General features: G+C 34.4%; 1 protein-coding gene across 3 annotated transcripts in view; it reads left to right on the top strand.

Annotated features, from left to right (window-relative positions):
• CERKL (CERK like autophagy regulator) overlaps positions 1-27,389 on the top strand; it is a 109,744-nt gene that overhangs the window by 22,548 nt on the left and 59,807 nt on the right. For 2 of the 3 annotated variants that reach the window (XM_074338819.1, XM_074338817.1), the window contains exon 2: positions 24,088-24,330. The exons of the other annotated variant lie outside the window; for it this stretch is intronic. In XM_074338819.1, the coding sequence (XP_074194920.1) occupies positions 24,088-24,330 (243 nt within the window). The remainder of the gene's footprint in view (positions 1-24,087; positions 24,331-27,389) is intronic. 3 annotated transcript variants of the gene reach the window in all.

Raw genomic sequence — 27,389 nt, 5'->3', positions numbered from 1 at the left:
CTCTGATGTCCTTGATTATAGTTGCTTGTTTTTTTGTTTTTTTTTTTTTTTTGGTTAGACTGTCTGCTTCTGAAAGATTAACTGAAGTAAAAAATTCACTAAGATTCCTATATGAAATCATAATAAGATATTTCTCAGGATTATCAATAGTGATATTGAAAAATGATACAGTATCTGTCTTAAAATTTATCTAAATAGGGACCGAAAAGAGTTAATTCTATTTGGAAATATTTAAATTAGAATTAGCTTTTACTTTTGATGAATACTGCATTAAAAAAATCTGAATATTTAAGCTTTTAATACTTCACCCATTCTCCCTAAAGTGGATATAGATGCGTGTTCTTACCTTGGTTTGGTAAGGCTCTGAACATGCAAAGCAACAGATGTTGTACGCAGCATAATTATATGTATCCTGGAAACACATCTTTATAGAGTGGGATTGGTTCCTGGGAAAACAAAAATTTGGCAAACAAAGGGCATTAAATTGCTGATCTCAGCAGTAATTACCTGGAGTAGGTTACAATAATCTTGTGTAGGTGGCAACTGCATTCATGTATTGGAAAAATAACATAATTCTAAAATACATTAAAAGGAAAATGGACTATGTAAACTTCAGCTCATCCATCCCCTTAAAAATCAGGAAAAGTCCTCAATTTTACTTTTTTGGAAAGTTCTTTTGACAACTTTTTGGAAAAGGTGTCCAGGAGTCCAGATCTTACCGTATTTCCCCAAAAATAAGCTAGCTGGACCATCACCTCTAATGTGTCTTTTGGAGCAAAAATTAATATAGGATCCGGTGTTGTTTTAATATAATATAAGACCACATCTTATTTTAATATAAGTATCATCTTATATTAAAATAAGGTGATGTTTATATTATATTAAAATAAGACTGGATATAATATAATATAATATAATATAATATAATATAATATAATATAATATAATACCGGGTCTTATGTAATATAATATGGACTTATATTATATTAAAATAAGACCGGGTCTTATATTAATTTTTGCTCCAAAAGACTCATGAGAGCTGATGGTCCTGCTAGGTCTTATTTTCGGAGAAACAGGGTAATATATTGAGACTGAGGCTTTCAACCATATTTTTGTAGGTTACTGTCTTTGTTTTTTTATTATGCCCCCTGAAAATAGTGTTTTAAACAAATGAACTGACCCTTGATTTGCAAGCATCGAAGTAACTCACTGAAATAAATTGGGCACTCTGAGATCCATGGTTACTTGTATTAACAACTGTACAAAAGCAGTGGTTTCTGTAATTTTGATCTCTTCGTTTCAAGAGCATCTTAAAGCATCCTTTCTCCTTTCCCCCATTAGATAAAGCAAAGCAGAGCTACTTAGGTCCTTGTCATGGAAGATCTGGAATTAATCTGAAGGTCAGTTTGAGAACCACTGTATAAACCATTTCTTAAATAGGTAGCCACAAAGTTGTGGAGATCCTTACACAAATTTCTGAAGTTGATGGTGTTAGTTTTTGCAGTCTGAAGCTTTTTGAATAAGAGTTTGTTAGTAGTCACGGTTTAAACAGCCAGTTTGCACCAAGATCATCTAAATATAGAGTTGTTTACATTTTGTTTTCCACAAAAAGATTTTGAACACAAATGAAACCTTCAGAATAAGACCTTACATTTTGAGACTATTCTGAAATAATTGTGCTATGGGTATTATTTTGTGTATCTTAGATGATTAGCATGTATTTCTGTTGTTGATGATCTTACAGACATGTAATCTAGTCTCAAATTCTTAGCAACTCCTTCATGTGTAAACTGTTGCTCTGGTATAGTTTTCACATCTGTTGAGAGGCTGAAATGGTGAATAAGGAAAGTGGCATATTTCAGGGCTGGTGTGCTCTCACAGCATCTAGTGTTTCAATACTCAGTCAGGGCAGTGATGTGTGCAGTGTTTCCTTCTACTCAGAGGGTGCACAAAGGTTTTCCTTCTCAGCACAGCCTATATTTCTGTAATAGAATCCAGGATCCAAAGAAAAACCACATGATGATGAAACCAGGTGATTGCGATCAAATTTCTGTGTCATGCTACATAATCGTTAGTATTTGTCTAAAACATTGTCATCCTATCCTGGAGTGGAATTGATGAAGAACTTTGCGTTTTGCATAGGGTACATAAACCCTTTCAGAATCAATGCAAACTGAACTTGGTACATTTCCCAAAATATTTGGGAAAATATTTGTACCTACCTAGGATCAATGAGGGTAGCAGTGGCACATGAGTCAACACCTGGTAATTGTTTCCTCTTACTATTATTTCTAATTAATTTTCCCGTTCATTATTTTTTGTACTCTGTCAATTCCTACTTTTCTCCTCCTAACCTATTCCATATATTTCTTATGAAATAAGACCTTTGTACCAATGGAGGTTTCCTAGTCTGCTTTGGGGAAGGCACTTAGGGTCCCCCCTACTAACAGGAGTTACCTTTGTAAATTTGAAACAAGGTCAGAACATTTTGTATTCTAAGTGTAAGGTAGAGGCATACTCAGATCATCCCTGTCTACTACCATTCTGTCACACATGCCTACTTTCGTGGTTTATCTGATTCAGGTACTGATGTGGTGACTGCAGATGGTGTGTTGAATCAGTTCAGATAATCATAATGTAATAATTATCATCAATAAAAGGAGCAAACACCTATATCTCACCTCGTATGTGCCAGAACCTGTTAAAACCATCTTGTATGTTAACTCACTGAATCTTCACAACAATCTTTGGAGATAGGGGTCATTATCATCCCCATGTTCTAGATGAGAACACTGAGGAAGAAGACTTCAAATAACTTCTCCAAGGTCATAAGGTAGTAAGAGGCAGAGACTGGATTCCAACCCCTTTCATAAGAAGCCATGCTTTTCATCACTGATCTCTGTTGCTTTTCTCTGGTACCTTTTTCTTAATAGAAACAAGTTCTGCTTTTCTGAGGCTTCAGAAAGACAGCAAAAGGTAATCTAAAACATGAGCCCATTCTATGGAATGAACCATATCCTCTCAAGGCCTAATTATAAAGCATATAATACAATTGTAATTACAGGGTAGTTTTTTATATGTACCTCTAGCCTATAGAACAGAAGAAAAGAGTATGAGCTTTAAAGTCCAGTCTTAGGTTGCAATTAAGGCCCTGTCATTTACATCTGTAATCAATAAGCCCCTTCACCTCTCTGAGGATCTGTTTGGTCTTTTCTAAAATATAGAGACAAGGATGCCTATATATTTCAATTTTTACCCTAACCTGAAAGTGATTTATAGTTAAATGAAATAAGTGTCTGATTTAGTGCCTAGCCAGGAAGGCACTTGATCCCTGTGTTTCAGTACCATGCTATTTACAGTGAAAACTGTAATAGCTTCACTGCTTCCTTGCAAGGCAGGTAGTACATTAATGGAATGAATAAGTGAATGAATGAATGAATGAATGAATGAATGAATGAATGAATGAAATAATTTGGAAAATATGTAGAGTTTTATTTCTTAGTATTAATTTTATTCCTACTGAGTACTTGGGAAATAGCTTCTGAATATAATGTTTACTCTCTAGTCAGCCATTCTTAGCTGCTTAATGGAACTTAATGAAGGAAGCAAACAATTGAAATAGAGAACTAATTTCAGGTAATGTAAAAACTACAGGTTTGAAATGTGTGTGTTTTCTGATTACATATGTAAATTGTACTCAGTGTAGAAAGTAAGCTAATATAGAAGAATATGTAAAAGAAAATATAAATAAAAGCCCATTTATCAGAGTGAAATTTAGTTCTAATTTGACCTTTTAATGCTGGACCATTTTTTTAATGGAGGCCTTTATTGGGGGGGGGTTATCACTTTGTGAGGGGTATAAATGTCTAACTATTATAGTGTATTGTACACCTGAAACTAATAAAAATAAATAAATACAATAAAAAGAGGCCTTTAGAGCACATGAATTAATCTGAATCTATGTTGAAAAGGTCCTCTTGGGCAGAAGACAAGTATGATGAATAGAGAGACAGATTGGATGATTGTTTCTTAAAATCTCCAGTGGGTCCCAGTGTCCTTTTGTAAACCAGCAATTGAGAAATAAGAATATGGTAACATTCAACATCATGGTTAGCTACCGAAATGGGCTTCCACTCTCCAATACACTAACTGCTACAGTGAAAGAATCATAACTAATCATCCCTCAAGTCTCATTATTTAGGTCAGAAAACATCGTGCGTATGGTAGGCACTTACATTTTAAAACAAAATAGATTATTGATTAAGATACTTGCCTCTACAATTTGTAAAGCAGTATGATCTCCAAGTAATCTTCAGTATCCTAGGAGAAAATGTTAGCTTTAAGAGGAGTTCTTCAAAATGAAAAATGCAGTTAATCTAATGTCACCATTCTCTGCTGAATATTAGGGAACAGAAAATAGATCCCAGATATGGTGAGGGTCCCTGTGTGCTTAGTTCTGACTGGAAATCCCTGATGCAAAGGGAGGAGCCAGATACTGGTCCTCTGCAGATAATCAAAGGGTCACCTCTGTGGTTGTCGTTAAGACCTGGCCACTTAGCTCTGCCCCCTTTCTCCCTCTCTGATTTCTATGAAGATTTCACCGTTTAACCCTCAAGAACTGCTTTCCTTTTAAACATGATTGTACCACAACATATGAGAAAGTATCCAGAGTTCCTCTCTGAAATATTTAGGGAGCATATTGACTTTGTTAGGCTTTTTTAGAAGTTTTGATTCTCAGTAAGGTTGATGAGTGGACATGTTTGAGAGATTTGGGAGAGAATGGGAGAAGGCAGGCCTCTTTTTGAGCAAGCCTGATGGACCCGTAGTTAAGCAGGCCTAATGATTGTCCTGTACAATTAGGCACGTGGCACCTGGTGGGTCACTGACCTGAACCAGCAGCTCGAGGGCTGTTGTTCTCTTCCCCTTATGTGACTTCTCAGACTTCATTTTTGTTCATGTTACTCCAAAGCTTTGGTTTTCTTTGGGTTCTTTGGTTTTCTTGATTTATTATATCACTTTTCACTTCTGCAGTTTCTTTTTCGTCTTATTCTTTGTCGTTTCCCATTTTCAACATTTGGAGAGCCATCAAGAAAAGTAAACTAACAGGAGAGGAGACTTAAACCCCAGTAAAATGGGGTATAATAGTATATTGTTATACTATTGAGGGTGATTGAAGGATGGGTTTCTGGAATCAGACTACCTATTAGAATTTGGGCTTTCTCAGTTCCTGTGTGTAGAACAAGCTATTCAAGCTGTAAGTTTATCTTCCCCACCCCCATTGTAAAGTGGGGTATAACGATAGTACTGAGCTTACAGTTCTATGAGGTTTCTGTGATCTAATAAATATAAACCTGTTTGCGTTAGCCTCGAATGGAAATTTTTTGTCTATTATTAATATTCATTAAACAGCTATTGTAACATTTTAGAGCTGAAAGAAACTTTAGATTGAATATTTTTCATCTTCCTCACCAAGGGTAAGTTCCTGTTTTTCATCTCTGCTGTTTCTTTAACACCTAGAACAGTGTCCAGCAATGACTCAATAAATATTTGAATAAATGAATGAATGAATGAATGAATGAATGAATCTACTTCATTCCTCTTATTTTTCGGATGAGCTATCAAGCTCAAAAGTTAAGGCATTTTCCTCAAGATTGGTGACAGAGCTAGAGCTAAAACGAAGGTTTTTACTCCCTACTCCCACACTAGTGTTCTTTCCCAGAAGACTATGACATTGTCTCAATATTTGTTTATTTTGTATGGTAAATTCATAGGAAGCTGTGCGTAGTGTAAAAGGATGAGCTTTGATAATAGGATATTCTTGGAATCAGATTCTAGCGTTATCATTAAAATCATTGGCACCCTGCTTCCTTAAGTTCCATACCCTCATCTCTAAAGTGAGATAATTTTTACCTTATAGAACTATTTTGAAGATAATTTGAGATAGTCCATGAAGAGCACTTGGTCCCATTTGTTTGCCCTCCCCCAATTTTCTATCTGGACTTAATTAAATATTCAGTCTACATTTTTCTCGTTCTTTCTTGAATCTTCTATAATTAAGGTTTTGGACTCCCATCACTCCACAGCACACTTGTTGTGGTCAGTCCTCATCTGACTTGACCTATGGACAGAATGTGACAGTTAGGTATACCGTGCTCCTGGATACTTTTCTTGCATTGACAGATGTCACTATTTCGGTTCTCATACCCCTCTAGCCTGCCCCTTCTGTCTTCTCTCTTGGTTATCTTCATTTTCCCATGGCTGTCCTCTGACCTCTTAGTGTCTGCTTCCATTCTCTCTGTGGTTCAACCTCTTCTAGTTTCTGGCTTCAAATGCTATCTAAGTACTCATGACATTCAAATTTATATCTGTAGCCCAGACCTTTCCGCAAAATTTCAGATTTATCAATCTAACTTAAATATTAACTTCGAGGTCTAACAGATTTATCAAATTTACGTCCTGAAACAAACTCCACAATCCCTCCCACAACCTCCAAATATGCACTTCCTTTGAAGTTTCCCATCTCAGTACATGGGGACTTCATCGTTCTAATTGCCCAAGTCAAAAATACTTGAAAATCTGCTAGATTCCACTTTCACTCTGAATCTACATCCAATCTATCAACAAATCCTGTTGCCTCTTCCTTTGAAATATACCCCAAATTGAGCAGCATCACTGCCACCGTCTTGTTATGAGGAACCATAATTTCTCATCTGTATTGTATAAGTCTCCTTCCTCGTTTCTCTATTTTTCAATCCCCTATCAGTCTATTCTCCATGTAGCAGATAGAATGTTACTTTTAAACTGCACATCGGTTCATATCATCCTTCTGCTCAAAATCCTCCAACGACCTTACATCTTATTGAGGCTAAAATCCAAAGCCCTGACTGTAATCTGCATACCCCTACATGGTCTACCTGCTTCCAACCTTTCTATTCTCATGTCTTACCCTTCTCCTCCTCTCTCACCAGCTCCAGCCACATCTTACTGTTCTTGCCGTGTGTGTGCTCTTGCCGTGGGGCCTTTACACTTACTACTCATCCCTCTGCCCAGAAACCTTTAGAACCAGCTATGTGTTAAAAATTCAGATATTTACTGCTTTTAGAAGGATAATTACAGGGTACACACACACACACACACACACACACACACACACACACACACACATATATGTATATATATTTATAAGATCCACAACTGGCTTCAGGTAGGATCCCATAATCACACTAATTAAATTTCTGAATGAAACATTAAGAATATCTTTGCTAAGTGAGATACATACTTAAAATCACACTGTCAATTTAGGTCCAGTTTTGCTACAACATGAGGTCAGCTAGGTTTTGCTGCCAAAAGATTTAAGAAAAAAACATACAGTTTTAAGAGCTTTGGGGATTTGGGGATTGCAGATGGGGTATTCTGGATGTGTACCTACATGGTTTGCTCCCTTGTTTTTTTCTGATCCTTATTCAGTGATTATTTATTGGGTAGTCATGGAAGATCTCTATCTAAAAGGCTTCTCTCTGTAAAACAAGTCTGGCATGTGGAAAGTGTTCAGTTTCCAATTACTGAAAGGAGGAATGACGCTCAAATCATTTTTCACACACATATGTTACTCAGAAGACAGTGTGACCAGTTAAGAATAGTTAACCGTTATCGAAAACAAAGTAGTATTTTATTAGCAATAGTAAATTCAAATGCGTATTATTATTTGGAAATCTTAGAAATATTTAATGGATGCAACATCTGCTGACATAAAACTCATGATCTACTTTAGTGCCTGGTACTCTTACCAGTTGGACTCTCTTTCATTGATCTGTTATTGATATGATATGTAACTTTAAGTCGAATTTTAGTATAATTTGATCCTTTTCTGATTGCCCTGTGTATTCAGGCATTTTTAAGCAGTTGATCAGGAATATTGCCCTGATAGTTTAATCTATTTAAAATTAAGACTTTTAATACTCATATCCATTTTGAGTATCACTTAAAAATTAATTAAATAAAAGATAGTTATAAACTTTCATAAAAATCACCTGAAATTTTAACATTTGTATCCCTTTCATAAAGGGACTCATTTCTCTCGAAAGAAAATGCAAGTAATTAAGTGCTGTAATAATATTTGTCTTAGTTTTGGTTGAATATCCACAGAAGAAAGTTAGGCATGGGTAGGAATTATTGTAGTACCACTTTTCCCAAAGGTTCTCTAGGAAGAAAGATTTTATGTACTTCCAGAAATTAATCATTTTTCTCTTCTTTTGAGCTTTGAGACCATAATTCCATGTTTCCCTGAAAATAAGACCTAGCTGGACCATCAGTTCTAATGCATCTTTTGGAGCAGAAATTAATATAAGACCCAGCATTATGTTATGTTATGTTATATTATTATAATAATACCTGGTCTTATATAAGACCCAGTCTTATATTATACAGTATTAAAATAAGACCAGGTCTTATATTAATTTTTGCTCCAAAATACGCATTAGAGCTGAAGGTCCGGCTAGGTCTTAATTTCGGGGAAACACGGTTGTATTCAAATTGCTAATCTGTTTTGACGGCTACATAAATTGTTTAACGTTTAAATTCAGTCAAATTTGTAATTGTATAATTTTTTAGAACATTTGAAAAATTAAATTTAAGAAAATGAGAAAATGTAAGTGTTATATAAAGTTTTACTACATTTAAAAAAATTGGCTCTTGATCTACAGACTGAAATCCTTCAATCATGAATTTTTATCGCTTTTCTCTCATGGACTAGATAGAGCAGATGTGATTTTATTTTTTAATTCATATTATGGGGAAAGCTTTGTTTGGGTTTTATAGAAATGATTTCATTTGTTATAGTAGTGAGTGATACTTCAGATGCATAAGAAAATGCTATTTTAAATGCAAGTAGTAATTTACTTGCAGCCTTAATCTTAGCACACATGCCTTTTAAGTAGTCAGTATTTTCGAAAGACTTTATGTGGCTGATCACAATGGCTTATATTCAACAGTGTCATGAAATGAAATAAACATGGATGCCTCTTCTGCCACAGAGGCACAGGTGGACATCTTGGTAGCAAGCCTCATGCGGTGTGACACATGGCACAACCCAACATGGGGGCAGAGAGCATGCAGCTTGAGTTAGGAGTCATTTTATGGATGCTTTGTGGTAGATTTGTGTTTTTCTGTAAAACAGCCGTTATTTAAGACATTTACCTAGTATGATATTTGTTTTTTTAATTAAATGTTTATTATCATTTCTTAAAAATAGCCAAGACCTGACTAGAACAACCAATTGAGAAGGCAAAGTTTTTCTACCCTGCCCCTTGCTATCTATATAAATGATATTTTTGACTCTGCCCTTTATAATGTTGGCACCCTGTGCATATTAGATGTAATCAGGGCTGAAAGGAAACTTGAATCCATCTGGAAGCAATAAACTTTTCTAAAAGACTGCACAGTGTTATTTAATCCTGTGACTTCTTACTGTGAGTGAAATTAAGGTTTGATGCAGTTGTGTCACATCATATTGATATCAAATTTATCTTTCTAAAAAAAAAAAAAATCCTGACAGTAATATTGCAACCGAGAGGAGAAGGTGGCTTGCTGTAATACTATAACTGCTTTTGCTTTGATTACATGTTATGTAGTGTAGTGAAATAAATAAAATACGCTATCTGAAAATTTTAAGTTTTTCCTAAAATTTTCACATTATCAGGTAATACTTTCTTACCTTTACCTTTAATTTTGGCCTTTTATCATAGTACTATATGGTAGAAACTATTTTAAAACTTTTTATTTGGGAACACACTTATTTAAATACCAGATATGTAGAATGCAAAGGTCAAGCACTGAGTATATGTTCATATCAGACTCTTTGAATAAATTTAAATCTTTTTCAGAAAAAAAATAACTTCTAATTTCTACTACAAAATGGCTTTTATATTTTTGTTTTACATCAAATATGTAGGTAAAGGATCATATTTTGGGTGAATAGGAGCCTAAATCGTATGAACTGACCAGCATAATTTAGTGTTTGTGTGTGTTTATTAAGATAATTTTTATTTATTAAGATAAATAAATATCTATTGTGTGTGTTTATTAGATAATTTTTTTCCTTATATTTTGCCTAACTTCAACTGAAAATAATTAGGAAATTTGACTACATTTCATAGGTAATTTTTATTTTTTAGTGAATCAATTCTCATTGGATTTACTTAGCTAGAGTTTTTGAATTCCAAAAACAAATATATTTGTCAAGTATATGCTTTTAATGGTGGAAATGAAATAAAGGCACATATCTCCCCTGTGCCTAGCATATTAAAAATAAACATGAACTTTGTCTTGAATGTTAAGTTGGATTTTTTAATAAAGCCATAAGCTATGTTAAAATTGTTTATCACTTTTCTTTGGTCTCCACTAAGTCTAGGACTGCAAATCCTCACCACATAAATACATAAGGGTTTTTACAAATACTTTTTAGATCATGTCAAATTCTGTGTATTTGTTTAAAGTTTATTTTTGTTCAATGTAAATAGCTTCTGGCAATTTCTCTTTATCCTCCCTTTCCCTCCTACCCCCGCCCACTGCACCCCTGTGGTTTCCTTGACCATAGGTGTGCCTCCTCTGGCACGAGGAAGGTGGACCGATGATAAGTTCAGATGTCCTGTTCAGAGGCTGATTAGGAGAATCTCTTCCAGTCCATTTTTGGATAATCAGGATGGTGTCATTCTGTTTCTAGCTCTCTAGGCTCCTGAAATGAACTTCTTCCCTTTTGGTACTACCAGTCTTCAACAAGTAAAAATTACTACTTCCTTAGTCTCTCATGTAATCGTTCTGCTCCCTTTCAACAACACAGGTCTGCCTGTGCTGTGTTCAAATACCCTGGACTTTGAGTAGTTATTCTGAATAATTTCTTGTCTTCTTCTTTTTCCCCCCCATAAACTTTATTGGGGAATAGTGGGGAACAGTGTGTTTCTCCAGGGTCCATCAAGCTTCAACTCGTCCTTCTATGTAGTTGTGGAGGGCGCAGCTCAGCTCCAAGTCCAGTTGTGGGAATTAAACTGGCAACCTGGTTGTTAAGAGCTCGCGCCCTAACCAACTGAGCCATCCAGCCACCTAAGAGCAAATAATAACAGTCTTGAGGGGAAAAACTGAATGGGAGTGGTGTAAAAATGAGCCTTTCAGCATTCTTCAGTAGCAGAATCCTTCCGATTATCTGGAGGGCTGTGTGTTATCTTCACGGTGATCCCTATAAGTGATGGGGGGTCTGACTTGTACAGGTAGTGCATTGATTGATAGTAATGATGGAGGTGAAAGCAAAGTCCATGTGACTATCTTTGAGGTCCTCAGAGAAAAAAGAAAAGAGTGTCAGTGAGTCCTTTTGGACTGTGAGGTGTGAGGGCCTTTATCAAGCAGAAAGCCATACCCAGGTGTTGTCCTTAGACTCTGGTATTAGAAGCTAGCGTTATGGTTGAGATCTAGTCCTATTTTCACAGTCCAGCAAGTTTCAGGCCATGAAAGGTAAAGAACTCCTTAACTTTTGCTTTAATAAAAACAGTTGTTTTATGGAGATTGTTACCTTAATATTAGCATTTTAATACATACAGGGTGCCAAAAAATTGTATACACATTTTAAGAAAAGAAAAAAACTGTATTAAAATTATGCTGATGGTAACCACGTTGAGCACCTCTTGTAATTGTAGAAGTCAAATGTGACTTCTTTTGTTCATCTTTTGTTATCAGAATATATTGAGTATTACAATTTTAATACACTTTTCCTTTCTTAAAATGTCTATACTTTTTTTTGGCACCCTCTCTACATATAGACATGCCTGGAATGTGGTAGATGTTCAAATACTTTAAACAGAAGAAGTAAACTTTTGGGCTTAAGCTAAATTATTATAGGATCATCTTTCTCTAACCCTTTCCTCCATCAGCATTTTTTAAACCACCATTTAATTACTATGGGAAAAAATGCATCAACTTTAAAGGGCTTTCAAAGACCTTTGTGCCTTTACCCTCTGGTAACTTCGGAACTTCTGATATGTGACTAAATCTCAGCTGAGTACTACTGTGCTGTAGGAGGTCAGAGGGACTGGGAACTAAAGAATGTCTCTTTGAAGGAGGGCCTTAACAGTGCTTTGACAGATGGTTAATGTTTGAAAAGACTGGAGTCAAGAAGGCCGTCCATTTGCTGGGAAATGAAGGAGCAAAGGTTCAGAGGTGGAAATGCGTACAGTATGATTAAGATATTATCTGATTGATTGTAAATACAGTCAACAACAAAGTTTTATGAGAAGCCTAGCCTGTATTTGAAGCGTTGAGCTGAGTGCTGGGATACAGAGATTAGAAATGAGAAAGATGAGGAAGGTATTGTTGAAGAGAGTTGCCGAGAAACTAGAAAAAGATCAATTGCCATACTTCTGAGGTTCCTGGGGTGGGTATCTGTACAAAGATCATCTGGTATGATATGTACGAACAACATATCATATATGAACTGATATACATATCTGAACTGATTATGCCAATAAAATGACTAGATTATAAGACTAAGAAGAATCAAATAAGGTCATATTTACCATTGGTGCCCCCATTTATATTTTTTCCTAAGGAATTGAGGTGGCAATGGATATATAAAATGACAGATGCAACTATATAAATAGTAAAATCAAGGAATAAATAGTCCCAACAGAAGTAGCACATTAGTGCTCTTGCTGAAATAAAAAATGGCAAAACCCTATCATATTGCATGGTAAAGTAATTCTATAGAATGTGGAATATGAATATGAAATTATGAATTTTGAAGTAGTCTTTTCACTATTTCTGATGTAATAGGGACTTGGTGAAAAGCTAGTCCAAAATATTAATAATCAAATGTTAGTTATTTGACACAAAATGATGAAAGAGAAAATGTACGAATCATGCCATCTTTTGGTTGCATTTTCTTAAGGTTATGCCTATCTTCAGGATACTATATACCATGGGTTCTCACGCTTTTGGACTTGGGACCTCTTTACACTCTTAAATTATTAAAAACCACAAAGAGCTTTTGTTTATATAAGTTATACTCGTTAATATTTGTTGTAGTAGAAATTAAAGACATTTACAATATTAATTCATTAAAAATAACAGTAATAAGTCCATTGCATTTTAATATAAATAGTATTTTTATTTAAAATAATTATTTTCTAAAACAATCAAAAAAGCAATGCTACTTCCTTTACTATTTTTACATATTTGTAAATCTCTTTAATAGAAGTCATAGCTTTCTTTAATAGAAGTCTTCATAGAAGAAAGCGGAATTCTTAAGATTGCTTCTGCAGTCAGTCTGTTGTGAATATATTGTTTGGTTAAAGTGTATAAGGAAAATCCAGTTTCACGCAGATGTGTATTTGGAAAAGGAAAAGTATTTTAATGATGTTTTCAAATAACTGTAGATATCCTTCTTTGACACTACAGCAAATCTTAAGTGCTAAATTCTTAAATGTTAGTTACAATGTGGAATCTAAGAACCTATCAACGAACCTTTGCTAGTCTATTTGTCTTGCATTTTGAATGAATCTTTTACTCATGCATGATTTTATAACGTCCTGCATTGACTATTTGGAAAATCTTGTGTACTGAGTTATATAGATCTTCCAAATGTTGAAACATTTTATTATACGATATTTAAAAAATATCGGATACATTAGTATCACCGCCCGTTCATCAGGAAATTCTTTAAGTATTGGGAATCTGTCCAGTTCATTGTGGCAGATAAAAGTTTCACAAAATTATAATTTTTGCTTGAAAGCTTGAATTTTATCATTGACAACAAACATTCTCAGTTGTTTTTCTTGACTGGCTAACTTTGCTTATTTCCCAGAAAAATGTTTGCCAAATATTCATGTCTGAATTCCGTAGTCTGTCAGTTGATCACTCAAATAAAAATGGTCTTCCACAAAAACCAAATAATTCAGCTGCAACTGAAATGGTATAAGTGCTTTTCCTGGAGAGAACCATCACTTTCATTTGTAGCATAAATGCTTTATGCATATTTCCTATTTCATTATGCATAATATTAAAAAGAAATATACTCAAGGCTAGAGATTTAATTTTTTTTAAATTAAAGTATTACTGCTTCATCAAGAACAATTAAGTAAAACTGGCTTTTTTAACTGAATTTGAGGCGGTAAGGAATGTAACAATTATTAGCAAAATTTGGTGTCACTGCCTTGATTCATGCTGATACCAGTCTTAAGTATTGCCTTTACACTATCAGCGAAAATGTCAAAATGGTGAAAAAGGCAAATATCTTTAGTACTATTACAAAAATCATTTTGACCCTGTATATCCTCTGAGACTACACATTGAGAATTTCTGATATAAGTGTTTGATTTAAGTATTTAAATGATTGAGTTAATTTGCCAGTTTCTCCTGTCAGTATACAACAACAGTATAAGTATAGATGTATTTTATTAAGAGTAGAGATTTAGGGGAAAAAAATGATTTCTATGTGCTCCCCAAGCTATTTGGAACATGAATAAATTTTGTGTCAAAAAAAAAAAAAGCTTTAGAATAGAAGATTTTCTATAATTGGAAGTCAGACTAAATTTTCAATTATACTGATATTTTCCAAAATCAACTTTATGTGGCATTTATGATTAAACATAGCTCATGTAATTTAAAATTGTTAGTATCACTTTGTATCATAGGCATTAAATGTTGGTTTAAATACAGAATTCCATGTTTACTGTCTACATTTCAAATCCTCAAACTAAAGAGTAACCAAATATTTTGACTGATTAATTTATTTTGGACTTTAAGCAAAAATACCTATATGTCTTCAAGCACTTAAATTCTTTAGAGAAGTAGCTAAGCTGTTTATCCATGATAGAAATAACTAAGTGGAAAAAAATTACAGATAGAAATTGAGCATTAATTTTTTTACTTGGTGTGATGAATATGTGACTTGGGTATTTGGCAATTTCTCTCTGTTTCTCTATGTAAATGATAAGTTTCTAGTTTCCTCTATAATTTTACTGGGTATGGTGCTATTTTTTTGTCACTCTTGATATGTGTATGTATTTAGGAACTTAAACTTTTCTGCTGACAAATGTTATGTCATAATTGAGGAGAGTAATGCATTGTGATGCATTTTTCAGTAAGCTACAGGAGCAGCCCTATTTGTTTAAACCCTGGTTTAACCTGATTATTAACAATTAAATTGTGTTTTCTTCTTACAATTAAAGTGTATTCAAATTTATTGGTCCCTTGCCTCACAGATTTATCTCAGTATGTGGTGTATTCAAACAGAATTTTGTATTTTTAATTAGGGGATTAGATAAGTAATTCTGAAGAGCCAAAAAAAAATTGTTAGACATCACATTGCTTAACCATCTAATATACCATAAATGTCTGTATACACTATGTTGTGGGAGTCATCTCTCAGGCAGGCTTGTTTTTCAGGCAGTATTTTAAAGAGTGGACATGTGCAGAAACTGTGAGCACAATTAGCGCCAAGCAGATAAATCCAGCTCTAATCCTGTTTACGGTCTGCATCAGACAGATGTGCCAAGATTGATTTAGACAAGCCCTAGGCTTACAGTAATATTCTTAAAAGTGCCGTTCTCTGTTCTATTTTTGTTAAACCTTTGCTAAATATTCTTAAGTGTTGTTGGTTTTACTCTTCTTATTAACCACTGTAACCTACTTTAAGCAGGTCCTGCTTTGCTCTCATGGTGACAGGGTAATCTGCCAGGAGAGGTTATCTTTATTCCCTGTAATTAAATTGACTTTTCCCCCCAAGAAAATACAACAATAGGAAGTGGGTGCTGAATTAAATAAATAGCATGATATCCAATAGACATATACTTAAATCCCCTGCAAGAACAGATGGTCCCCTGTATCTCTGTAAGTAATGTGAGAGGACAGTTAATGTTCTGAAACAACTAGCTATAACCAATACGATACTAATGAACCAATAGATTTCATATAATAAACCACATGCCACAAAACCAAACTATATGTCATCTGGAAGGTTTTACTTCTCATAATCTGCAAAAAAAAAGTGTCTCTAGGTGATTTCTATATTTTTATCTACTGTTATCAAATATTAATTTATGGATAAAGTTTTACTTCATACTTTTCACCAATAAAGGTATATTTTACATTAAGATAAAATTAAAGTTATATTTAAAGTACATGCCCCAAAGTATGCTCTTTATTTTTTTAATGCCTCTTTTAACATACTATCTGCAGGCGTTAGGTCGTACATGGAAATGTAGCTTTTGCCTACAGTTATGAAAACATTCGCTTTTATGTGCGGCAGAAACTGGTTGTACAATAACAGGTTGCTAACAGAGATCGAAGCAGCTATCTCATAAATGGAAAATTAAGCAAGGATAATAAGACCTAAATTTATCAGCATTTATAGATAAAATAGTTTATAAGTAAACAATATTTTTCTGATTCACATGGAGAACAGAATCTGAGTCATTCTTAAGTTACTACTACAAAGGAGTGTACATAAGTGCTCAATTTTTACATGCCCGAAACAATAGTCTTCTCTGTGAATAGGGTTTCTTTTCTTACTTTTCCTCTTTAATCTTATTTCTCATAAATATTTGTATATTCTAAGTGTGTCCCAAAGAGTAAGGTATGTTGTGGGGGTGGCGGGGGTGGGTTGAAGAGAAGCAGTGACCTGCTGGGATTTTCAGTTTATCCCACTATCAGATGATCTCCAGAACCTTCAACTTCACTGTGGGTTAGCCTGAGGGCTTTCCACCTAGAAACCTGAGGAACCTTTGGCCTTAGCTCTCTTTCAAGTCTAGGAAACCAAGGGCCTGCTGGTTTCCCCACAGAGCCAGCTGGTCTGCTACTTATATCTTAATTTCAAAAACAAAACAAAGACTAGAAAAGCACCACCTAATCTGATGACTGATGAAACAATAGTTAGTTACAAGCTTTTAAAGTAAAACATTTTAAATTCAAATTCACAGAATTCTAAGTTTTAGTCCTGAAGACTGTATGCAGAACAAGAAAATAATTTTCTGTAAAACTAATATTACACGTATCTTCACCTATGTTATGAAACAGTTATGTTTAAAATGAAGTGAGTCCTGTGATTAGAGAGAACTGGGCAGATTTACTTATGTAATGTAAAAGATCAACATTGCAGAAATGAACAATAGAGCAGAATTTCTATGTAGGAAATTGGTACCTGAGAAATTATATAGCTGCTGAGAAAAATAGTGTTGAAGAACATTCTCCTATTGTTAGAAATTTGTAAAAAGCTATTCATAGATATCCTTATTTTCTTTTCAAATAAAAATAAAATGTTTTTTTCTAAATCTGTAATTCTTCTTCGTCTTTTCTTGTCACATTGGCAAAGAGACCATTCATGTGAAAACCCCGAATTTGAAGCTATAGGTAAATGAGGAAAAAGATTGGAAGCCCGAGCAGGAAAGCAGGAAATACCTCTCAGCGAGTTACAAGTTACAGGGATTTTCAGAATTTTCACTTCTGTGAGCTCTTAGTTGTTATACTCAAATCTTCCATCTCCTTGAAGGTCACCTCAGTTTCTGATGAAATACTCAGTTATTTGACACATTTATTGTCTTGCTGTTTTCCTAAGAACTAGTTAGAGATAACAATGGTTGGACAACTGTTTTTTAAGTTTGACCAGATTTAAATCAGAGCTAGAGGGTCAGATGAGACTGTGTTTACTTGAAGAAGGTCCTAATGTAGGTCCAACATTGGTAAGGAGTTGTAGTAAAAACCAGTTCATTTGCTTGGATTTAAATCTTGAAATCTTCCTCCTACCAGATGTATGACCATGGCAAAGTTACTTAAACTCTCTGTCCTGAATTTCTTCTCTTTTAGGAAAATGCAGTTATTACATAGGATGGTTGTTGTGAGGATTAAATGAGATAATACATGTAAAGTGTTAAGGGTCATGTCTGGCATATAGCACATGCTCATTAAATATTAGCTACCCTTACATTTTAGGAAATGGAATTTAAAAAATTAAACAGGTAATAAGAAACTATTTTAGGATGAGCAAAGGAAACAATATTTTTCAATTAATTACAGAAAATTTTCATTGTAGAAAAATGAGAAATTCATATACACAAACTAAATCACAATCTCACTATTCTTCCAACTTTTATATGCATATTCATATATATGTGCATATGAAAATATATATACATTATGTGTTAAATAAATACATACAAAACAGTAATGGAAATGTGCTATACTATTGTAGACATGTTTCTAATCAGATTTCTATATTTTAATGGCTGAATAGCATTCTGTTATATGAATATATTTTACAGAACCAATACTCTATTATTGCACATTTAGGTTGTTTCCAAGTTTCACTCAAATAATGCTTGGGTAAGCATTCTTTTAGCTAAATTATGCATACTTTTTATTCCCTTAGGGTAAATTCCTGAAAATAAATTGCTGTATCAAAAATATGCATATTTTCAAGCGTTTTCCCTTTTCACATTTAAAAAAGTATAAAATGTAATGCTGATTACAGAAAGGGAAAACTATGGAGGTTTATTAGAAAAAATTAATCTCATATTCCCTACCTCATATCTCTCTTTTAATAGATAACCAATGTTAAGTTTGTTGTGTGTTTTCTACTTGGGTTTATTTCATCTCCCTTTAACGAAAGGTGTGATCAAATCCCTCAGATTGCTTTGTAACTTGCTTTGATTCCACTTATTTATACCTTTTGACATGAATGTCTCTCCAGATCAGAACACAGAGATGTACCTTGCTCCTTTATGAGTGCAGAAGGCTGCCATTCAACCATCCTCCTATTGAAGAGCATGAATAGTGCTTCAAATAGTTTTGCTATTATAAATACTGCTGCAATTAACATTTTGAAATCTTTTGATACATATTCCCAACTTGTTCTCCAGCAGTTACCATTTTTGCATTCCCACCAGCACAGGGACTGGCTCCCTTTACCCACACCATCATTGAGCATTATTTTTGATCTTGTGCCAATCTAAAAGGCAAAAAATGGCATCTTGTTTTAATTTGCATTTCTTTGATTACTAATTAGATTGAACTTTCTCAGATGTTCATTGGTCAATTTGCATTTCTTCTTTTGTGAATTGCCTATCTTGGGTCTTTTATGTACTTTTCCACTAAAGTTTCTTGATTAGATAGATTAATTAACTGTCATATGTTACAAATATTTTTGCCCAGTTGGCCTCTGCTTGTGACTTCTATTTATGGGTCTTTAAGACTTTATAAGCATTAAATAACTTTTATGTTAAGTAGCTCAGTCTCTGTATGTCTGCCTATACGTCATACTTAGGGCTTTACTAATTTATGGTTATATATAAAGTTTCTTTTAATCTAGAAGATAATGAGATATGGCTGTATTTTTTCTTTTTTTCAAAAGATTAACTAGTTCTAAATCACCTTTTACTGAATATTTCCCACTGAACTGAGATGCCATCATTATCACATTAGTGACTTTTTAAATGTATACAAGTATTTCCTTGGACCACTCATTTATATAATCATAGATATTTTAATTATTATAGCTTTACAAAATATTGTCTTTGATTGGGCATGTACTCCCCTTCATTACTGTACTTTTAAAACATTTTCTTCATTAATGTAATATGTTTATTCCAAGAAAATTTGGAATCATTTATTAGGTTCCTTGCCCCTCACATCAAAGAAAATACATTGAGATTTTGATTGGGATTGAATTGTAAGTAGTTATTAATAACTAGAATACTGACATGAAAAAATATGTAATCTTGGAACTTGGTATGTCTCCATTCAATTCTTTGTCTCTCAGTATGTTCTGAATGACTCCCCACTCCCCATATTAGTCCTGGATTATTTTGCTAAATTTATTCCTAGGTGTAATATGCTTATTTGTATGGAATATTTTTATCCTCATTATACCTTCTTCTCAATATTAATATATTTGTAACCAACTTCTTTACTGAATATTCTTTTTAGTTCTAATGATTTTAAGTTGGTTCTTTTTGGATTATATAAATACATTATGATATCATTTATAAATGTTATAGTTCAGCTCCCCCTCTGCCCCTTCCACTGCAATTGGTTGTTTTTTATTTCTTTATTTTTTTTTTAATTTTTTAAAATTGGGGAACAGTGTGTTTTTCCAGGACCAATCAGCTCCAACTCGTTATTTTTTCAATCTGGTTGTGGAGGGTGCAGCTCAACTTGAAGTCCAGTTGCTGTTTTTCAATCTTAGTTGCCGGGGGCACAACCCACCATCCCATGCAGGAATCAAACCAGCAACCTTGTTGATGAGAGCTTGCGCTCTAACCAACTGAGCCATCTGGCCGTCCCTCTGGAAGCTCAGCAGCAGCTTGTTGTCTTCCATCTAGCGGTGGAGGGCATAGCTCACTGGCCCATGTGGGAATCGAACCAGCAACCCTGTTATTAAGAGCCCGCACTCTAACCAACTGAGCCATCCAGCCATGCCTTCAGTTTCTTTATGTATGGAATTGGTCAGAATGTCTAGAATAATTGGGAATAGTAAGAGTGATAATAAGTATTCTTGCCCTGTTTCCAGAAATTCTTTTAATTTTCACCACTAAATTTAGTATCTTTAAATTTGCAACTTACAAGAGGTTTTAGATTGAAATAGTCTTTGAATTGTTTACTGACAAAGTAAAGCACACATGGTAAAACATATTCAGATTATAATACGGGACTTAGAGTGAAAAGAGTTTATTTCTTCCCTTTTTTTTTCCTTTCCCTCAATGGTTCTTTGCTCCCTGCCTTCTTTTCTTCCTTCTTTCCACCTTCCCTTGGAGCTCTTATTTGTAGTATATTTAACTACATAAAAAATTGAATTTATATGAGACACAAGGTCATAACCAATATAAGATTAGCCTAAAAGTATATATTTTCAACATATACATATATAATACAGGACTAAATTTAAGAATATCTGAAGGACTCCTACAAATTAGTAAGAAGTACACCAACAACCAAATAGAAGTAGGGAAATACATGTATAGAGGAAACTCTTTTAAGAAATACAAATGAAAAATTAAATGAAAAGATGTTCAACTTCATTAACTGATTTTTAGAAAAGTACACGCAGATTTAATCAAGTATAAAAATAGTTGTAGGTAAGTGATACAACTTAATCCTGCACACATTCAACTATATGAAGTAGACACCCAGCTGCATCCGTATATGGCAGGCATGCTTCTTTCCATTTCATAGGGAACCGTTTACTATGCAGTCTATTACATTTTATAGGGTGAGGATTTGTAAGGACTTCTGACAGGCCTGCTGCATTTCATTCTTGAGGGTAGAGGAAGGTTATCAGATCTCTCTGGTCCTTCCCAAGTGTTCTAGAGACCCTGGTCATATGCCTACCTGTTCAACAAGTACAAATATAATAAGTTCATTAGTTATATTACTGATAATTTACTGTGAAAGAGCTTGGTTGCCTTTCTATATCATATATACTGTCCAGCTTTTAGTTTCTAATATATTCTTCCCTAAAAGGAACTAGGGCTTCTGGAGGAATCCAGATGAGCTTGAAACACTATGCTGTTATAAGAAACAGTTATTTTGAAGACATCTGGCAATTGTAACAAAGGAGCCAGATTGGAGAAACTCTCACTGGTCAGTATGTGACAATTTGGAGTATTAAAATAGTACCAAGAATTTTAATTAATTGAAAAGGTGATTCTGCAAAGGTCATAACTTCACATTATATGATGAAAGGTAACAAACAATCTAAAATATGCTGAAGAAGCATTTTCAAATGTGATCTAGGATCCCTTTAGGGAGTTAGTGAGGTCAAAGCTGTTGCATATTTCTAAGATCTTATTTGTTATTTTCACTCTCATTCTCTCCCAAGGATACAGTGGAGTTTTCCAGAGGCTATGCGATCTGTGGTGACGTTGCCCTGATGGGTAATGGAGTGTATGCTTTGTATTGTTGTGTTTTAAAAAGTCTCAATTTTAATGTCTAATACAGTAACTATTGATAGATATAACCTACATAAATAAAAGTTATTTGGGGCCCACAGTCCTTAAGAATGTAAACGGGTTCTGAGACCAAGGAGTTTGAGAGCCATTATACTAGAGAAAAGTAAATCTGACCAATATAGTTTCATCCATTAATATTTACAGAAAAGGCATGGGGTGAATGACTCAGTTCATTAGAGCATGTGGAACATTTTGGCTTAAAATGATAGCATAATTTCACTTTATTGATTAGTTTAAATGACGATTGTAGTAATAGCGATGATTGTTTTGTTTTCTAAGACATATAAATGTTTCCTGTTGAAGTGGTACTTGGAGGTTATTGAATTTCAGATAGATCACTGGATGACAATGTATGTAGACTATATGCAGACCTGAGCCTGAGCCTTTTGAGGAAATGACAGACCTGAAAAATTGAGTTTCGGTTCACCCCATCCCACCACCATAAGCATTGAGAAAAAGGATTCTTTGTTTCTTTTTTATTGGTACCGTGTGCTTTGTGAGCAATTAGGCTATATAAGAGTTTACAGAATGGTTGGGAGAGGCCAAAAAATCTCCCTGAGAATGCTGTCAAGGAAATTCTTCAAGTACCTGAGTTTCCTTGCTCCTGCTTGAGAATATCCTTGAGCCTGGTTAAGGGCTTAAGGAAGCTGAGAGAGGGTCTCTGCTTTCTGGGGCTGTTTTAGTGCTGGTGTTATTTCTGTATCGGTTTCTATTGATTACTTTTTCTCCTATCATGAGTCATATTTTTTGCTTCTTTACAGAAAGATTTTTGATTTTTGATTGACTAAAAGATATTTACCACTTAGGCTTACTGAATATTTTGGTATTCGTATAAAGATGCTTTAGTTTTGTTCTAAAATACAGTTAAGTTAGTTGGGAACACTTCAATCCTTTTGAGGCTTGCTTTTAAGCTTTGTTAGGTGGATTCAGAACAGCCTTTAGTCAGCTCACTGATGAAACAATAACTCTTCTAAGTACTCTCCCCACTGTCCCATGAATTTCAATATTTTTCCACTTAGGCTGGTGCGATCTCTGAGCATTGTTCTCTGTAATCCTTCAGGTGGGCCTTTCCCTGGCTTCACACACATGCTGATCCACACTCAGCTCAGAGTCAAGGAGGACCTCTTCAGATCTACAGAGATCTCTCTGTGGGCAGCTCTCTCCTTTCTAATAATTTGCCCAGTGAATTCGAGTCGTGTTGGCTTTCCTGGACTCCTAACTCCTCCTACTCAGAGAGACAACCAAGCTCCCCCAGGGCCCCCTACCTGCACTATGGCCTGAGGCAATCCTATGGCTCCTTTGTTGTCCCGCTTCTCAGCAATCACTGCCCTGTGCCACCTCATATCCAATGTCTGAAAACTGAAATTTCCTATATCTTGTGTGCTTTTTAAGTTGTTTCAAACGGAAGGTAAAACTAGTCACTGTGATCCCCATATTGGCCAGAGTAGAAGATTTAGAAACATTCTTTCAACAGTGTAAGACATTCCTATTTTGAGAGTCAATTGAAATGTCCTTTACTACAATTATTTTCTGATCTGTGGTTAAGCACTAAAATTTCATGCCTCTATAAAATAAAGTCTGATCGTGGCAACGATGCAAATGGATCTTTCTAGATTGGCAGGAATTCATGTTTTCTGCTCACAGTAATCTTACTCTGCTTCCGTTTTGCACATATGTTACTTTACCTGAAACATATATTTCCTTTGAATGGTGCCATCAACAACCTGTCATAAACTCAGTCCTGTTAGTGAATTCTGTTCTTTACTTTACTCTGTGCCTATTAGTACCAAGCAGCTTCTTGTGTGATACTGAGTGATTATTACTGAAATGTTGCTTTATTTATGTTTTTGAATTCTTCATCTATTGAATATCCTCAGGTTCTGAAATGCCCTATGCCTTGTGTGGCAGGGACTCTCTTCCATTTTGCTGTTTCATTCTTGGGAAAATAGGCCCAATTTTTCCTTCCCATCTCATATAGGGATTGATATAAAGGACAATCATTAAAATTACAAATGACAAAGATTTTCTGGGTTTTCAATATTTATTATTCATTCATATAAGATATGGACACAATGGTTTTGATTGGAAAACTTAATCTTTTCAGGTGATTCCAACAATGATGTGTTACCTAAAGAAGAATTTATTGAAGTCAAGGACATATTCTCTGTCAAATTGAAACGGCGTTATTTTGCTAAACAGCACATAAACGGTACTTTATTGGGTATCACACTCTTCATCTGTTTGAAAAAGGAACAAAATAAACTAAAGGATTCTACACTTGACCTTATTAATTTAAGTGAAGACCACTGCGACATATGGTTTAGACAGTTCAGGAAAATTTTGGCAGGTAAGTACTCCTTATGGGAATTTTTAATGAATATAGTTTCCTTGATGTTGGTTATTATTCTAAACATGATGTTGTAACTCTTGATTATGTTGAGGTAGTTTCCTTGTAATACTAGTTTGTTGAGCATTTTATTAATGACAGTATTGAATTTTATCATACGCTTTATCTACATCGATTGAGATGATTTTTCTGTCCTTCATTCTGTTAATGTGGTATATTACATTGTTTGATTTTCATATGTTGAGCCATCCTTGCATTGCAGGAACAAATCCCACTTGGTCTTGGTGTATTCTTTTAATATGTTATGGAATTTGGTTTGCTGTTATTTTGTTGAGGATTTTTATATCAATATTCATAAGAGATATTGGTCTGTAGGCTTTTTTTTTTTTTTAGTAGTATTTTTATCTGGCTTTGGTATCAGAGTAATGCTGGCTTCATAAAGTTAGTAAGTAACTCTTGAATGACCATTTCTATGAAGAAGCTTTGGTAATTTGAAATAACACAATTCTTAAATAATTTAGCTTACTTGAGAATTGTTTGTGAGAGCATATTTATTTTTCTATTAATGCCTCTTGAACTTATATGAGAATTTATTTTCCTTATACCTACACAGGGATGGCAAGTTCATGTATGTACTGGGTAATGAGAATAACAGTTTTTTGACAGTATTAGGTTGGTGCAAAAGTAATTGCATTTTTTTTTTGCAATTTTTAAGCTTTTAAACTGCAATTATTTTTGCACCAACCTAATAATATTTAAGTTGTTCATTTCAGAATAGATTTTTCTAAAGGTAGATATCAGAGAAAAGAGAACGTATTTACTAGAATATTATCTTCTAATGAATTTAGTATATCTGAAATTGTGTCATTTATATTTTACATACTAAATAAAATGCATGAATACAAATACAATGCAATTTGGATTTTTAGAAGCTATCTTGTTAAAATATAACCAAACTGAGTTTTAGGATTGATTTTTTTTTTTTTTCTCATAGATTTGTAAATCTTGCTTACTTTCTTTTTAGCTCATTTCGTCCTGTTTGACAGATTGATCAGGGTAGAAGCAGTTGGTGTGGTGGATGGTACAGTTTGGAGTAAGGTGACACAGGACAGAGATGAGGGCTGGATAAAGGGCAGGCACATGGTGTTGTTAGAAAGTTTTAGGCCCGGCATCATTAATCAAGAAGACTGAGGACCCAAGTTGGTCAAGGGCAGCCAACTGATAATGTTACACTCCTAGAAGGTAAGCTGACATGACATAGTAAAACTAGGTGACCTTGTTATTAAGTGGGCCCCATGCTTCCTTGTTAGCCCCTTTGGGACCTTCAAGGAGACCTGATTCTTCAAGAAGGCAGGAAACCACAGAGGCCATAGTTTAGTGTATCTCTCTGAAAACATAGAGAATAGGTATATTTAGCTAAAAGCATTCCACTTTAACAGTAGGTCTTTTATAGTGTTATTTTAACTTCATCTCAAAAGAGAATTTTTTAAAAAGCTAAAATAAAAAATTAGTTCAATTGAATTAAATTTCCTAACAAGGGCAGGTACTCATGAGACCTGCGTGGTCTATATAGTAAGGCTGTGTCATTTGATTTAGAGAGGCAAAGCTCTTCTTTGCACTGAAGGTCTGAGGTTATCTTTTCCCGTAGCGCTTGTGAAGGGCTGGCTGTGTGATGTCAAAGGCAGCTTCCTCCATATATCTCACCCATAAAACCAATAGCAAGTAAGCAGAGGACACATGACAAAGCTCAATTTAGTAAAAGCAATTTTATAGGAGTAGAGGGACTTGTCAAAAAAAAAACACAAAACACAAAAAACTGTTCAAATATTTTTTCAGCTTAATGAATGATGTTTCGTCTTGGTCTAGGGTTAAAATCTAGGCAAATTACAGAGATGAATAAATTACGTATCTGTTAGGCTCTTGTCTTTTGGGAATGTTGCTTTTTGTAACTTTGATTTTGATAAAAGTTTGAGGCTGTAAATTATATGGGGCATATTCTCTGGCATGGTTCTGGAGTACAGAGTGATTTTGCTGACTAAAAGCAAATAGATTGACTTTTGAAATCAACCAACACAAACAAACAAACAAAACCAGGTTGAAATCATCTAATAAAAATGGAGGAAACTAACCAAGACAGATTGAATGAATGCTCCTTCTCTGCCAGGAAGTGGACTCAGCAGGTTCTGTAGGAGGAGCGAACTCGGCCTCCCCACACTCCACAAAGACATATCAAGGTGAGCTTCATCATACAAAGGAATGATTAGGGCTCCAAAGTTCTCTACTAAATATTGGATTATATCTACACTTACTTTTTAAGGTTACAGTCTTAGAATATTTTTCTTGATGTTTCTTTCACTTTCAAATCCATGTAATCAAGGCGTTCATTAAAGTGTCTATCATCTGAGAGTCAAACACAGTTGGCAAAAGCCTCATTCCAAAAGTGTCTTTCATAGTCTTTCTGGGATGAGGGTGATTGCGTACTATTATTTCCTGGTCCTCTCTGGCTCTGATGTCACGGAATTAGGTCTATTTGTGAATAACCTTCCTGTCTCATATCCATTATTCCTGCTCCTGTGCTATGCTGAATCAAGTTTGGCAGATGGTGATGGTTCCTTGGTTTCCAATCTTTTTTTTTTTTTCAAGTCCCTGCCCAAGAAATTTGTGTGTAAGCAGACTTAAGTTTGAGGCAGGGGTAGGGTGTGATAGAAGTTTACATCACAAAAATAAAAATGACTTACAGTTCAATATTAGACGTCAATATTTTAAGTCCAAAGAACTTGCTTTTAACTGGTGCTGTGACAAGACCAGAAAATTAAAAAAAAAAAAGTTTTTTTTGCATAGATTAATTTGAATGTTGTCTTTAATCAGCAAATGGAATTTTTTTTCCTGCCAGCCTTCAACACCTTTCTCCCCTTTTTTCCTTCTGTTAATAAAAATATGAAAACATCAAAAGCCTCTGTTAGTTGTTCCTTTAGTCTAATTAGTCTAACAATTATAATTTTCGTATATTTGGATCCTAAGAGTTATTTTCAAATTTGGACATTTATATTTTAAACGAG

The sequence above is a fragment of the Rhinolophus sinicus genome, linkage group LG01 (genome assembly GCF_036562045.2).
Source record: "Rhinolophus sinicus isolate RSC01 linkage group LG01, ASM3656204v1, whole genome shotgun sequence".
NCBI lineage: Eukaryota > Metazoa > Chordata > Mammalia > Chiroptera > Rhinolophidae > Rhinolophus > Rhinolophus sinicus.
This window is presented reverse-complemented; position numbering and strand designations above follow the sequence as displayed.